General features: G+C 39.8%; 1 protein-coding gene across 3 annotated transcripts in view; it reads right to left on the bottom strand.

Moving 5' to 3' along the window:
* Window positions 1-3,805: 3,805 nt before the first annotated feature.
* Sept10 (septin 10) overlaps window positions 3,806-15,890 on the bottom strand; it is a 43,885-nt gene continuing 31,800 nt past the window's right edge. For 2 of the 3 annotated variants that reach the window (XM_013355315.2, XM_026778213.1), the window contains exons 9-11: window positions 10,711-10,843; window positions 6,360-6,547; window positions 3,806-4,670 (exon numbers count right to left, since the gene is read on the bottom strand). In XM_013355315.2, coding sequence (XP_013210769.1) covers window positions 4,655-4,670; window positions 6,360-6,547; window positions 10,711-10,843 — 337 coding nt within the window. In that variant the 3' untranslated portion in view covers window positions 3,806-4,654. The remainder of the gene's footprint in view (window positions 4,671-6,359; window positions 6,548-10,710; window positions 10,844-15,890) is intronic. The other variant, XM_013355316.2, reaches the window with a different exon arrangement.

Here is a 15,890-nt window from a genome sequence, read left to right on the forward strand (position 1 = left end):
AGAGAGAGAGAGAGAGAGAGAGAGAGAGAGAGAGAGAGAGAGAGAGAAAAGTCATGAATAATTTGGAGGCAGTAATAGGGAGGACTGGCAGGGAGGAAAGGGAAGGGAGAAATGTAATTATAATTATATTAATCTCAAAACAAAAATAAACAAAAAGAGCCCCCACTCCTAGCTGAGATGCTAATTGATGGTCGATGGCTTCTAAGTGAGGGAGGGTCTGTTTTCTGTAAGAGTGTGGTTCCTGGTAGGCTGTCCATGTTCAAGTGGATGGCCCCATCCTTGTCAGCATATAAGTATATTAGCATCACAAATTAGAATTTGTAGGGAGGAGTTAGGGTAACTATGATTAAAAAATACATTGGATGCATTGCATGAAATTCTTAGATTAATTTAAAAATGCAACAAAAATATACTGGAGAAATAGAACTTGTGAATAGAAGTTACAAGATCAAGGAGAATTGGGGTGGATAAAGGACACTGACCAGGTATCCCAACATAACAGAGAGTCTTTGAGAGGGAAGGAAGAGAGCAAAGTCAGATTCATACCATGGCATAACTTGCTTAGCTGACTTTCAGGATAGAGGGAGAGAAGGAAAGTCAAGGAATGCAGGAGCCACCTCTGGAGGCTGGAAAGGCAAGATGTAGAAGCCCGCTTGATCGTTCCCGGCTGCCCAGACTCAAAATAACCACATATAAACTATATTATTTGTAATACTGTTTGGCCAATAGCTTAAGCATATTTTTAGATAGCCCTTATATTCTAAACTAACCCATCTCCATTAATCTGTGTATCATCACATGACTGTGGCTTACTGTCTCTGATGGAGCTAAATGGTGTCTCCCTGACTCCACCTTCTTTTTCCCAGCATTCAGTTTAGTTTTCCCCACCTACATCTGTTCTGCCCTGCTATAGGCCCAAAGCAGTTTTATTCATTAACCAATAAAAGCAACACATATATAAGATGACTTCCCACACCATTTCCCCTTTTCTGTTTAAATAAAAAGGAAGGCTTTAACTTCCTTTTACTTTAACATAGTAAACTTACATATAACAAAACAGGTATCAAGCAAGAATTATAGCTACTATATTTATATCTATATTATCTTTTATCATAGCTAAGGAAATCCTTCCTTTTTTAATTTTATATATCTATTTATTTATTTACTTATTTATTTATTTACTTATTTATTTATGGTCACAAAAAGGAAGTTACCATGGGGCTTCCAGGGAAGAGTAATTCATTACATGATTTAGAGCGGGGTTTATAAAGCTTGATGCAGGTGAGGTCCCAGCATAAAAAAAAATCTTAATGCAAGCATACAAAAGTCTCTATCTTTTTATTGATGTCTCATTGAATTATGACCAGAGAACATAATCTGTGTCACTTAATTACTTTAAAGACACTGAGCCTTGCCTTCCAGCCAAGCATATAAGCATATAATCAGCTTTTACTCCTCACCCACGGTGGGGTGGGCTTTTAATCCCTCTGCCTTTCTGGTACTCACTCCTCTATCTACTGAAAGTTGTTCAGGTCTCCTCATGGAAAGTCACAAATTGAAGGTTTTGTATTTTAATCTAGCCCAACCTTACTAATTTCTGTTCTTCCTGATCTCTCATCTATAAAAGGTATGCTAAAAATCTTCCACGACAATCTACAATTCAATGTATATCTTTCCAAATATCTAATATTGGCACAAGAAAACCTATAAAAAATTAAATAGAACCACAAAAGACCCTACATAGTCAAAGTCACCTTGAGCAGAAACAACAAATCTAGATTCATCACAAATATCAGACTATAAATGAACAAAACAAACCAAAACAGACCAACGACACAGAATAAAGAGACCAGAAACAACTCAGGTCAGTACAGACACCTGATTTTTTAATTTTAAACAAAAGCAGAAAGGATAGCTACTAGAAAAGAGACACTAGAGGTGGCACAGGAGTCTAAGGTGCTTGCCACCACAACCAAACAACTGAGTTAGATGCCTGGGACCAACACGATGGAAGAAGAATGACCTCCATAATCTGTCTCTGACCTCCACACAGTTCCTGTAGCACATGCCTGCCACCTCTCACACTAATAAGCAATTTTTTAGATAAGTGTTGGGAAAACTGGGCATCCAAATTGGGGGGCGGGGACTAGGCGCCTATCACTATATATATATATATATATATATATATATATATATATATATATATATATATGAAGAGGATTAGAATGGATTAAATTTTACTGTGGGTTCTGCCTTTGTACTCTTGCTTGCTCAGCTAAATCCTCCTTCTCCTTATCTTGAGAAAACAGACACTTACAAAACAGCCGCTTTAACTTTATCAGTTCCGCTTCTGCACACAATGCTGCTATAGAGAACTCCTGCCGGCCCCAGGCCACGTAGGCAGATTCAAATGGACAAGAATAAAGGTGTTTTCAACCTATAAAAACTGTGAAAAGTGAGGGTTGGGCTGACTACTTGAATGGATGACACCTGACTTATGGGCAATGTGTCGGTTTGCTTTTTGTACCAATAAAAAAAAATCAACTCAAAAATGGAAAAAAGACTTAACCTGAAACCATTAAAGAAATTATATAGGAATCAATATAGAGCATCTGTCTGGACAAGACTGTTTGGATAAAACACCAAAAGCACAGGCAACAAGAGCAAAAATGAACAAATAGAATGATGGCAAACTAAAAAGCTTCAACAGAGCAAATGAAACAGATGTAAGAGAACTAGAGAATAACAGAACATATTGTAAACTGTTGATTCAGGAATGGACTAAACTATGGGCTAATCAAAGGCCAAAAACACACTACAGTTTTAAAAATCCAATTATAAAATGGACAAACAAAATGAATATACAGATCTCAATGCACTACAAGTGGCCAGTAAGTACATAAAGATTGTTTCACAGTCACAGTGTGAGCTCACTCGTTAGAATGGTGATCATCATTAAAAATGTTAATGAGGACATAGGTAGTTTACAAAGATAATCAGCAAATACATTAATAATAAATGTTGGTGAAGATGTACAGAAAGAGCAACTTTCATACACTATTGGTGAAAATATAAATGAGTATGATCATTATGAAAAATAATAGACATCAAACTATGTTATGATCTGGTAGCTCCACTACTAGGAATATAGCCAGTAGAAATGAAATCAGTACATCACAGATGCACGTGTGGTCCCAGGTTTACTGCAGCATTATTCAGAACACGTTGATACGTAAGTAACCAGGAGACTCTCCATGGATGTACAGAAAGGACATTGCAGCACAGATACACACAATGAGATGCTATCCCGTCATACGAGTGAAATCTTATCACCTGTATTACCAAGGAGGAACAAGGCGGCATTTTAAGTCAAGTACAGAAGACAAATACAGCATGTTCTTTCTCACACATGAAGCTAAAGAATTTAGTCTCGGAAGAGTAAGAAAAGAACGGTGATTAGTAGGGACTGAGAAGGAGATGGGGAACGTGGAGATACAAGGTATAGGTGCAGGGGTGAAACTGGGTAAGATGAACTTTCTAACAGTCTACAACACAGGAAAATAAGTATGGCTGATGGATAAACATAGATAAATGGATATTTACAGGAGGACCTTAAATATTTTCTACACAAAATGGCTATTTAGTTGATGAGTAAGCCAATTACCTTGATTTGATCACACATATTGTAGGAAAGTAGTGCAACGCCATGTTCTACTGCATCAAAGTATAAATTATGTGTCAATTAAAAAGAAAAAATTGAAGCAATTTAAACACATTTTAGGAAATCTGCAGATTTGTCAAGAATATCAATTTTATTCAGAATACAGAATACTCAAGTACAAAAGAATGAAAACATATATACGTATAACCATTAGAAAAGTAAAACATTGTCCTAAGACTACTAAGGCACTGATGCAAATGTTTCCTGAAATATGAAGTATCAAGTTTTAATATATTTAAGATTCAGATACTCTAATACAATTTTCAGCTTTCTTATTCCCTCAAAGGCAACATTTAAAAAATATTTATGATAGCTTAAGGAAAATAATATGATAACCCAGCTTCAAATGTATTTTTGAACTTTTAAATTGTTTTTGTTTTATCAAGCAATATACAATAAGGCACACTGATGTATAAAAGGTTACATAGTTTGACATGAAACTTCAGAATACTGATAATTGGGTCACTGTATCAAATATTTTAAATTTTTCTACTATTGGTATTAGCTTTAACTTTGTAATACACTCCAAAGTATATGCCTCCAGTGTTTTCTGTTTAGTACACAACAAAAATAAGTCCATGCTATAATAAAAATACAATCAGATATTCATTATATGAAGGAGTTCTGTAGTTTTATTGGCAATGACCTTTGCCATTTAGAATACCACGCAGCAAAGTGAGAATTCAGCAGGAGGAAAGTAGACCAAGATCCACAGCAAACTAGCAACTTACAGATTCCTAACGACAGCAAGGGTGGGAGAACTGCACACTTTGGCTGCAGAGCAGCCTTCTATGTGAAAATAGTTTTCTAGAAATGTGAGTAACTTTAGCGCTTTGCTAGATAACTGAGTTAATGATAAGGCAAACTAGCATAAACTCAAAGCATACAATAACTTTTGATTGTGACGACCATCTGTGCTCTGGAACTCTTGCACTACATAAAATTGAAGCTGAAAAGAAAAAAATGTTTTGAATGCAACAATTCAAAAAACAACATAAGTAAAAATTATCAAAAGCATTAATTTCACAAAGCTTTTAGAAGAAAAGCAAATAGTGAACACACACAAGATATTTAGTTATGGGACTTTGAAAAAGAAAAAGAAGCTAGCAAGTCACAGTGCCTTGAGGGTGAGTCCTAAGCTCATACAGATCTCGCTGGACAGGGCATGGATGTAGCTCAGCTGGCAAAGGATGGGTAAAGCTCTGCGTTAGATTCTTTAGCACTGTGTAAACCCAAAATCAGATGTGGTGGCACACACTGTAACCCAGGCACTTGGAAGTAGAGGAATGACGACCACAAGGTCAGCATCATTCTCAGCTATGGAGGGAGTAAAGCCACCCTAGAATATATGATTTCCTGTCTCAGAAAAGAAACAGAAAGCATGCGCTATAACTCAGCCATAAGAGTGCTGCCTCTTAAGGGAAGCTGTGGGCTCAATCCCTATTAGGATATAAGGGAAGAAAAAGAAAAGAATCTGCGAGTTTGTCTGATTTTGTAGACAACAGCATGACTCTCAAGGAGAATGGAATGACAACTTTATTGGGGGTATATGTGGGAAAACTGGGGGATTCTATTTTGTTATTCTAGATTACAATGAAGGGACAATAAAGTAAAAAGAGCTCTTTTTAATTCAAAGCATGGTAAAACTAGTAATAAACTGTATTTGTAATTTATATCTTAAATCCATTATTTCAATCAAAATACATCCTTTATACATTCTTTCCTTCAACACATAATTACACAAAATATAGGCACTGAGTTCACAGAAGCAAGAGTCCTGTCTGTGAGGAACTCAGGAGAGCACTGTCCTCCTATGACAGGGACCAGTGGAGCAGGAGACCCACGATGGAACATTCCCAACAGAACAAATCATGACGGGCTTCTTGACAGTAAAAACAGTGAAGCGGACAAAGAATATTTAAAGTAGGAGGAATAAAGCAAGGGACACGGAGTACTGAATGAAATCATAAAAAGGAAAATAAACTCATTTTCAAAAACTGGTAACTTTAACACATATCCTAAACCTATAGGCTTGAGATCATCATCCAATCGCCACTTATGCATGCCACCCCCCATGAACTGCGGCCCTCTCTACTTTCTCTGCATCTTTATGTCTGTTTGATTTCACCAGCTCTGACTTCAAAGCACAGGAGTTCCAGCTGATAGCTGATTCCCTTATTAAAACAAAAAAATCCTCACTAAAATCAGCGATCAGTAAAATTAAGTCTTTTAAAATGAGCCTAATAATTAAGGTTTTTATTAATAAGACATTTAATTCTGTGATTCTCCATCAAAATGCAGTTTCCAGAGAGACATAAAACAAAGACTAACTCATGGTAGCAGCTGTGTACGAGAACTATGGCAGGGCTGTGACAGAACACTAGCCACCCCCTGACCTGACTCTCACTGTGAGGTGTTTTACTCTGCTCACTCCTCAGTCTGGTAAGACTGAAGGCCTGCTTTACAGCAGGCGTAGTCCACCTGCCGAGAGGACAGTGAAGAACAAGGGCAGGCCTGTTCTAGTGTTGGCAGCAGGAGGCAGACAGGGAGGAAGAAAACACAGGGAAAGAAGAGCAAACAGGGCTAGGAGCCAAAGGGGAGGGGCAGGGCCACAGGGACAGGGTGGCGGGACTCTTACTTCTTTCGGTCTCTGTCCTTCTTAATGCTGCTACCTTCCGCCATAAATGACTGGCTCTGGAACAGATCACAAGTAGCTTTCTTCTTAGAGAAAGCAATTGATTCTTCCTCCAAAATCCTTCTCTTTTCTTCAAGTTTCATTCTCTCTTCCTGGTGGATTCTTTTAAGGTGCTCAAATTTGGCCTGAAGCTGTGAAACAAAAGTACAGTTCCCGTAACTGACACAATGCGGCAGCACACACAGGAGCAGTTTCTATCCTAGCAATACAGTAAGGACCCTTCCAGCCCCTAATCCAGCCATCCACGCTGCCAGAAAAAGCCTTCAGCTGTTACGGGGACTTTAATTTTAAGAGAGTTCCTTTATGTGATTGAGCCAAATTTTTATATCCTTGCTTTACATTTTATCCATAATGCCTATTTAACAAAGATCCTCAAATTCATGCATAATAAGAGCAAGGAACACAAATGAACAGGAGCAAATTACCAAGAACAACAACAGAACTATTTTGTTACCTCACTGATTCGTTTCCCTCCCCTCACAAATGGGAATCAAGACTGCCTTCTTTCCATTAGACACCCCATGGATACATTCAAAAAATTAGGGTAAGTTTGACCTAGACACTCTTAAATGTTAGGGGGCAGAGAAATCTAGCCTCTGGATGGTCTCTTAAATTCAAACAGCATACTACAGCTAGATCCACTCTGCAGATGAAAAGGTAAAAGAGAAATTCTCTATGACCAGGCCTTCTTCTCCCTAGGGACAACCTCAACTTCTACAAAAGCAATAAACTAGATCCCACTTCTGCAGACAGTTTGTTTGAACACTTACATACTTGACATTGATTCAAAATTCCATGGAGAATAAACAGAAGTGCAACCTGGCCCTATTCTAACACAGAGGCCATTAGACAATCTTAAGTTTGAAAATGTCAGAGGATGGCTCTTCAAGATCAAGCATTTCCTCTCTGGTAGCTTTCCTTTACTTCTGGGTGAAAAGAGCAAGCGATATGAGCAGGAGAGAGCACTGGCTCTGTCTCCTGACCATACTTACTCCTGCACGCAATGCAGCAGACAACGGTGGCTCCTCTGGTCAAGTTTATATATGTTAGAAGGAAGACGACCATGCTGGGTCCTGTCTAGCCCACACCACTGAACTCCTTCTTTCTTCGCCAGTAAAAAGTAACCATTTCCTATCTGTCCTAAATTCTTGAGGAAAATAAATTTATCTCACATTGTAATTACAAGGTTAAAACAGAAAGATGTTTTGCTCTCTGTGTACTTTCTTTCCTGTTCGTACAAGATAGGTCATGATCCGAGGTCACTGGGAGCTCTGCTTTCTTGGCCAGCTCGTTTGAACATTAACATTTTGAAATTCTCCAATTCTTGTGGAGTCAAGGGAAAGATGAGTGAAAGAGAACCCAATGGCAACTGCATCTCCCAGGACTTACAACAGACAAAAACTAGTTTTTATGATAGGTAACCTTAGATCACATTATTCCATGAATGTAATTTGTTAAAGCTTTTCATTCTGTTCTTTCTTTATGACAGTAAGTGACATAAAAAGGAACCAATAAGCTGGACGGTGGTGGCGCATGCCTTTAATCCGAGCTTGGGGAGACAGAGACAGGAGGATCTCTGTGAGTTAGAGGCCAACCTGGTCTACAAGAGCTAGTTCCAGGACAGGAACCAAAAACTACAAAACAAAAAGGATGTAAGTGAAAAGTTTGGGGAAGAAAAAGGTTTCTGAAAGATGAAACTTAAAGATGGAGTATGTATGATTAAAGGTTATAAAAATCCCTGAGGTAAAAATCAACACTGATATAAAAGTTCTACTTGAATCAAAGGGGTCCTCTTAGGATACTGACTGGCTCTTGATAACATTTATAAAAACTGACTCTCTTCATCAGAGAGGACAAGAAGAACCCAGTGACTGGACTCTAACCCGTTACTGCTAAGAGAGAATCACTGGAGAGGGAAACATTCCCTTCTAAGGGAAGCCACACAATTAGCATGACCCTGACCTATTCTTAAGGACAGAGATATCATTCAGCATGTGGAGGCAAAACTACAAAAGCCAAGGGCCTCACCTTAAGTTCCCAAGAGAAACCCCCAGAGTCTTGCTGGTGTTATCACTAAAAAGGGTTAAATTTTGGCCACCTACACAGTCATAAACACACAACGGAAAACATCACCACAAACAATAAAACAATTCTACCAGTCCCAACCAGGATTCCTCGATATATACAGTTCACCTGCAACTGCCCCTGCTCACCTCCGTGTCTGGGAGCACAAGAATCAAGAGCCCCTCTGAAGGTGCCCCTGAACCTAAATATCAGCTAGTATCAATAAGGCAAGACTGATAACTTATTCATACAAAGTCATGACCTGTAGTAATAGGAGCGGCGGGGCTGCGTTCCCAGCACCCCAGCCGCCTGCTAGCTTATGCCCCGAAATAACAACACACAGATTGTATTAATTTAAACACTGCTTGGCTCTTTAGCTCTAGCCCTTACTGGCTAATTCTGATCAACCCATCTCTAATAATCTGTGAGCACCAGTCTTAGTGAGCACCGGTCTTACCGGGAAGATTCTAGCCTATGTCTGTCCTGGGTCGGAGCTTCATCGCGTGTGCCTCAGAGAGCAGAGCTATCCCAGCGTCTGCCCAGGAGCCAGGAGCATGGCGTCTCTGCCTGAGGCATCTTACCTCACTTCCTCTTCCTCCCAGCATTCTGCTCTGTTTACTCCACCCACCTATGTTCCAAGCTATGAGCCCAAGCAGTTTATTACTCAAGCAATGAAATCAACAGATTGATATATGACACTCCCACATCAATGACCTGTGTGGTCTGAATAAGAAGTATTAAAACGTTTGGTCCCCAGCTGGTGGTGCTCTCTGGAACCTTTAGGAAATACAGCATTGCTAGAGGAAGTGTGTGGCTGGGTGAGGGCTTTGACAGTTTATAGCCCCACTCCACTTCCAGTTCATTGTTTCGTGCTTGCATTGAGGATGTGATCTCTTGGCTTCCTGCTCCGGCCACCTGCTACCATGCTCCCCTGCCATTATGAAGGCACACTCTAAAACCATAAACGATATAAACTCTTCCCTTCTATAATTACCTTGGTCGTATCATTTTATCACAGCAACAAAAAGTTACTAAAACAACCTCTGAATTATCAAAGTAGACTGAGAACACATGGGCCCTATTATGAAACAAAAAGAAACATAACTAAATACATACCAAACACGCCAGAGAAACAAAGAGTTCAACATTCTCACTTGAACTCCAAAGGACAACTAACACTGAAATGTGGTGACCCTACTAACTTGTCATCTGACACAGTGGGTATGTCAAGGGACCGAAAAGACCCCTACCACTTGACAGTCCTCACTGCTTGATGTAGTGCAAAGGATTTCCAGGCATTCACCCATTAGATCATGTCTTTGGTAAATATACAGAGCAGGCCAGGGGCTTCTCCATAAGAGTCCTGCGACACCTAGGTCCTGCCTCCCTCGAGAGACATCTTTGTTCTTTAATGTCTTATCTAACCATATGCAGTGATACTCCCTCCCAGGAATGCCTCTTTGAACCTGTAGTATCTTTTTACAGCCCTTCTCTAGCCGACTGATACTCTAACACACGTGCGCGCGCGCGCGCACACACACACACACACATAGTATTGTATGCAATGTAATGTATGATCTAAGAGTATTCGAGAGTGTAATAAAAGGACCTGTGATTGCTAGAAGCCAACTATTAAGAGAAACTGGGATTATTTGGCATTGTACAAGTCAATGAAACATTCCTATTTATGAACTTGTTATTCAATACATGTTGACACTGTGGAAACACATCATTGTGTCTGTGTTTCTGACAGTTCATTCACAACTGGTTAGAGATATTCCCATCAATAAAGTGTCTACCCCACCTCCTTAAGTAACCCTGTAAGGAAGCCCAATAAATCCATTGGTTCCCCAGAGTGAACTTTGGCAAAACTGTGCCACAATTTGTTGCTGGGACCTTGGGACAAGGGGAAGACGCTGCTTTGTCTTCCCTAGGGAAGGAATTTTAACAACAAAACCACTTTAAAAGCCACAGTTAAAGTGTTTCTGGTTATAGTATTACAAAATTTCTTAATACCCTCATAGTTACAAGTTTTTGTTAAATATTCCTAATGGAAAAATGTTTGCTCCAAAGACTAAAGTTAATTGGATTTCAGGTTGTTATTTCTTTGACGTCTCTATTTAAAGACTATTGTATGTGCCATAGTTTTCCAAGGATGATTACAAGATGAACCCTCCAGTTTTACAGACCATCTAAACAATAACTATAAATCACATCGGACCACATTCACCTCTCTTTCAGCTTCTTTCAAGATGGCTTCTTTCTCCTTCACTCGCTGCACAAACATCTGCTTCATCTCTTCTTCCTTCCTCTGACGTTCACCATAGAATTCGTGTCTCTTGGCTTCATAAGTCTCTTGAAGACTAAAAAAGTTGTTGTGTTATTCTTATGTTAAAAAGATGATATAACAGTGTTGCAAGACTTTATTTACATGCCTCATTTAGACCTGATTTTACCATGCACCATCATTTCTGAGGACCCCCAAACATGCTACCACCTACAGCATCAGATGAAGGGTTTCCAGAGCTACAGGTAAAAAAGCAGAGACTAAGACTGATTTGTTTTAAAACGTGTCCTTCAAAGGTATTCTCCTTTTATCCCAGACATGCTCCATTTTCAATCTCTGTTAAAAGTCACTTTGCTTATCTCTGAGAACCCAGGCAGGTTAGTTAGCTCTATCTGTGAAGCTGACATCGCCGAAATCCAGTCCTCTTTCCTTTTCTGCAGATACCATACAATAACAAATGCAATTCCTGACATCTTCTGCCTTTACCATTGCAATATTTTCTTAATGACCTCTGGGCTACTAGCTCCTCTTCTCTCTGTGTTCTTCTGGTCCCTCCCTAGAATCTCCATCTAAACCACAAAACTCCTTAGCTTTTCTCCCTGAGTTAGAGTTGCACCATCTGTAGAATAAGATCACACCTCATTTAAACAACAGGCAAAGAACTACAATCTGTCCTACTTCTTTTCCAGATTGATTCCTCAATAAACAAATCTTAGGTTCTGGTCAAAACAATTAACTCACTGCCCTTAAAACAAACCTATATGCTGAGTTTTTGCCTGTTTCTATTTGCTTGTTTTTGTTTCGTTACTGTTGTTTTTCGAGACGGGGTTTCTCTATGTAATAGCGCTGGCTGTCCTGGAACAAGCTCTTGTAGACCAGGCTGGCCTCAAACTCACAGAGATATGCCTGTCTCTGCCTCCCAAGTGCTGGGATTAAAGGTATCACCACCACTGCCCAGCTATTTGTTTGTTTTTTGTTTTGCTGTTGTTTTCGAGACAGGGTTTCCCTGTGTAACAGCCATGGCTGTCCAAGTTTTCTCCTGTTTCTGATGTCACTGCCCTCTTCCCAAGTGCATTTTGCTCTGCCATTTCCTCAATCTCTGGAAGTCAGGCACAAATGCAACTTCCTCTGTTAAGGCTTTCCATTCTCCTCAATGGACTGGTCCTTCCAAAGCACCTTCAGAGCATTTACATCCTGTCTTCCCTTTTTTTAATAAATCACAAATACTGAAAACAGATACAGGATCTTTGGTGAGCTTTGTTACCTGTCTATCCAGCAAAGCTATCTAGACACTAGTTTCTTCTTAACTATTTCTTTAGAGACAGGCTGGTAGAGACAATTCTAACCAAGCAGAGACTGTCCTGATATTCTAGGGATAGCTCTCTTTGCTTACTTGTAAAATTCCAAAGGTGCAACAATAAACCTTACAATATATCAAAAATGACAAGCCCTCCTATTTGAGCTTTAGCAGAGAACACAAAATCACTTTCCTGTTATGCCAGTCAGAAATTTCTGTTGCATTTAAGACACTAAATATACCTGGATTTTAAAATTCATAATATTTTTGAATTAAGAGTTTTTATTAATATTCAGTAAGTTGAAGGAAAAACAGGAGGAAATGTTGCATGATAGCTATCAAGGCTGGAGGTGAAGATCTGCACAGCAGGTTGTCTAAGCTCATCACATCTGAAACACTTGTAAGAACATTTCCATTAAGAACAAAATACCCTAAGGACTGCCTCAGACACCAACAAGGCACTTACACAGAGTAGGTTTTTGGTTTTGTTGGTGTCTCACTTTAAAGAAGCTCCTAAATGAATGAGTCATTTTGACAAATTTCAGAAACTTCACTCCATTTTGCAGGAAGAACTGATAAAGTCTTTTATAACATATTAATAATAATGTCTTGACTTTTTATTAAGTGACATTTAATAATGCTTCATTATTTTATCTACACACACACACACACACACACACCCAGGAAGAAAATAAAGAAACTGGTGAAGAGAAAGGCCTGAACTTTAATGAATATATGCCACCAGCAAGAGATGCTCCAAACAGCAGCTCCTCATCTTCACAGCAAAGCTCAAGAGCAAGCACTGGCATTCTGACCTCTAGGAGAGGAGACAACAGCTTAGCAAATCTAGCTACCGCAGCTGCAAACCCGACCTGGAAATGAACCAGTCAGACTTCGTTAGAGCGCACAGCCAACCACACTAGATCTGACAGCCTCAGCTGAGATCTCAGCAACAGGACAGAGATGTGCTGCTCCTGCACACTTCCACCACACCGCACCACGTCTGACTTTCCTGGGTAGATTCCGGGGCCATTCCAGTTTTAGAGATCTGTAGCATCACTCTCAGGTGCCTAAGAGACTCTAGTAGATCTGAAGGATGATGTGTAGAGTTAGTACAACGAAACGAACAGACCACTGTTAACAACCATGAAGAGTCCCTGCTATACGATGTCCCTAAGATGAAATTAGCTTGTTGCCATGAGCATGAAAATTTTACATTATCGTACATCTGACAAACTTGAAGCAAATAGGGAAAAGAACCAATTTTTAGTTCTTATGTCATCAAGTCTACAAGCCTTTCCACAAAGATGTTCATGTTACTGTACAGTTCAAATAAACACGATGAACTTCTAAGTCTATTAAATGCACTAAGTTACTAATTTCTTCAGAGTTTCAAAGGTAAAATTTCAGTATGAACTTAAAAATTAAGAAACTCTATAGTACTATATAAATCTTCCTTTCAAAACTATGGGTCCTAGCTAGATGGGGCACATATCTGCATTCCAAGTGCCTGGGAGACAGAAGGAAGACGGTGTGCCTGTAAGAGCAGCCTGGGCTATCCAGCAAGCTCCAGGTAGTCTGTACTGCATGGGGAGGCCTAGCTCCACAAACTGGGTACAGTAGTTGCCTGTGTTTGAGTCATCACAAAACAAGAACTATAGGTCCTAACACACTTCAGTGATAATCATTTGTGAAAACAGACTAGATGTGACCATCTAAAATTATTAAACTTGGGTACTTGAATTTTTGTCAAAGTATCTTTCATATAACTTAAATAATACAAAAATGTTAAAGTCTGGTGTGGTGAGGACACCTGAAATCCCAGTACTCAGTGGGCAGAGGTAGGGAGATCTTTGTGAGTTCAAGGTTAGCATGGAACTCTATACAATGAGTTCCAGGCCAGCTAGACTATATAGTGAGTTCGAAAAAAAAAAAGTGCTATTTCTGGGTCCTGAGGTAGGTTGATTCCCAGTTTTCTGAGAAACCATCATACTGTTTCCAAAGTGGCTGTACAAGTTTGAACTCCCAACAGCAATGAGGAGTGTTCCCCTTCCTCCAGTCTTCTCAAGCATAGCTTTCATTAGTGTTTTTGATCTCAGCCATTCTGACAAGTGTAAGATGGTATTGCAGAGTTTTTTATTTGCATTTCCCTTATGGCTAAGGATGTTAAGCAGTTCCTTAAGTGCCTTTTGAGATTCCTCTGTTGAAAATTCTCAGTTTAGATCTGTACCCCATTTTTAATTGGATTATTTTACATTTTGATATGGAAGTCAGCATGGTGATTTCGCAGTAAATTGGGAATAGGTCTACTTCAAGGCCCAGCAATACCACTCTTGAGCATATATCCAAAGATTCACACTCACACCACAAGGACATGTACTCAACTATGTTCATAGCAGCATTACTCATAAAAGCCAAAACCTGGAAACAACCTAGATACCCCTCAACCAAAGAGTGGATAAAGAAAACGTGGTACATTTACACAATGGAGTATTACTCAGCGGTAAAAGCAATGACACCTTGAAATTTGCAGGCAAATGGATAGAACAAGAAAAAAAACCATCCTGAGTGAGGTAACCCAGACACAGAAAGACAAACACAGTATGTATGCATTCATAAATGGATATTAGACATAAAGCAAAGATAACCAGCCTACAGTCCACAACCCCAGAAAAGACAGGAGACAAGGAGAACCCTAAGAGAGACATACACAGATTCCCTCTGGGAAGGGGAAGTAGACAAGATCTCCTTGTAAATTGGAAGTGTGGGGGTGGTGGGGAGTAGTAGGGAAGTAGAGAGGGAAGAAGGGGAGTGAGGAAGAGAACCCGAGGGATCAGGAAGGTCGAACTGGGTGAAGGACAGAAAGGGAAAGCAAGAAAAGAGATACCTTAAAAGAGGGAGCCATTATGCGGTTAGCAAAAAACCAGGAAGGAACTAGGGAAATTCCCAGGAATCCACAAGGATGACCCCAGCTAAGAATCTAAGCAATAGTGGAGAGGGGGCCTAAACTTCCCTTCCCCTATAATCAGATTGATGACTATGCTAACTGTCATCATAGAACTTCCATCAAGTAACTGATGGAAACAGATGCAGAGATCCACAGCTAAGCACTAGGTTGACCTCCTAGAGTTTAGTCATAGAGAGGAGTGAGAATATGAGCAAAGGAGTTGAGACCATGATGGGGATACTCACAGAAACAGCTGACCTGAGCAAGGTCACTGACTCTGGACTGACAGCTGAGGAACCTGTGTAGGACCAAACTAGGCACTCTGAATGTGGGTGACAGTTTGTGGTGCTACTAGCAGTGGAAAAAGTATTTATCCCTAGTGTGTGAACTGGCTCTTTGGAGCCCATCCCTTATCCCTGAAGGATACCTTGTTCAGCCCAGATACGAGGCAAGGGCCTAGGTCCTGCTTCAAGTAATGTGACAGACTGTTGACGCCCCATGGGAAGACTTACCCTCTCTGAGGAGTGGATGGGGCTAGGGTGGGGAAAAGAGGGAGGAGTGGGAGGATAGGAGGGAAAGGGAACTGGGATTGGTATGTAAAACAAGATTGTTTTAAAAAGAAAAAGAAGTACTTATGTATATATACAAATACATATCAGTTTATTAAAACTATAAGTGTATACTCTATGCTTAAACCTCATGACAAGAATAGTAGATTGGGATATCAACTATGACTCAGTATAACCATTCAAAGTAAGAGGAAGATGGAAAAACAAACTGAAGATTGATGGAGGAAGGTCATTGGTTAATTAAATAAAGAAGCTGCTTGCCCTGATAGGTTAAAACATAGGTGGGAGGAGTAAACAGAATAGAACTCGG

The sequence above is a fragment of the Microtus ochrogaster genome, unplaced genomic scaffold (genome assembly GCF_000317375.1).
Source record: "Microtus ochrogaster isolate Prairie Vole_2 unplaced genomic scaffold, MicOch1.0 UNK113, whole genome shotgun sequence".
Taxonomy (NCBI): Eukaryota; Metazoa; Chordata; class Mammalia; order Rodentia; family Cricetidae; genus Microtus; species Microtus ochrogaster.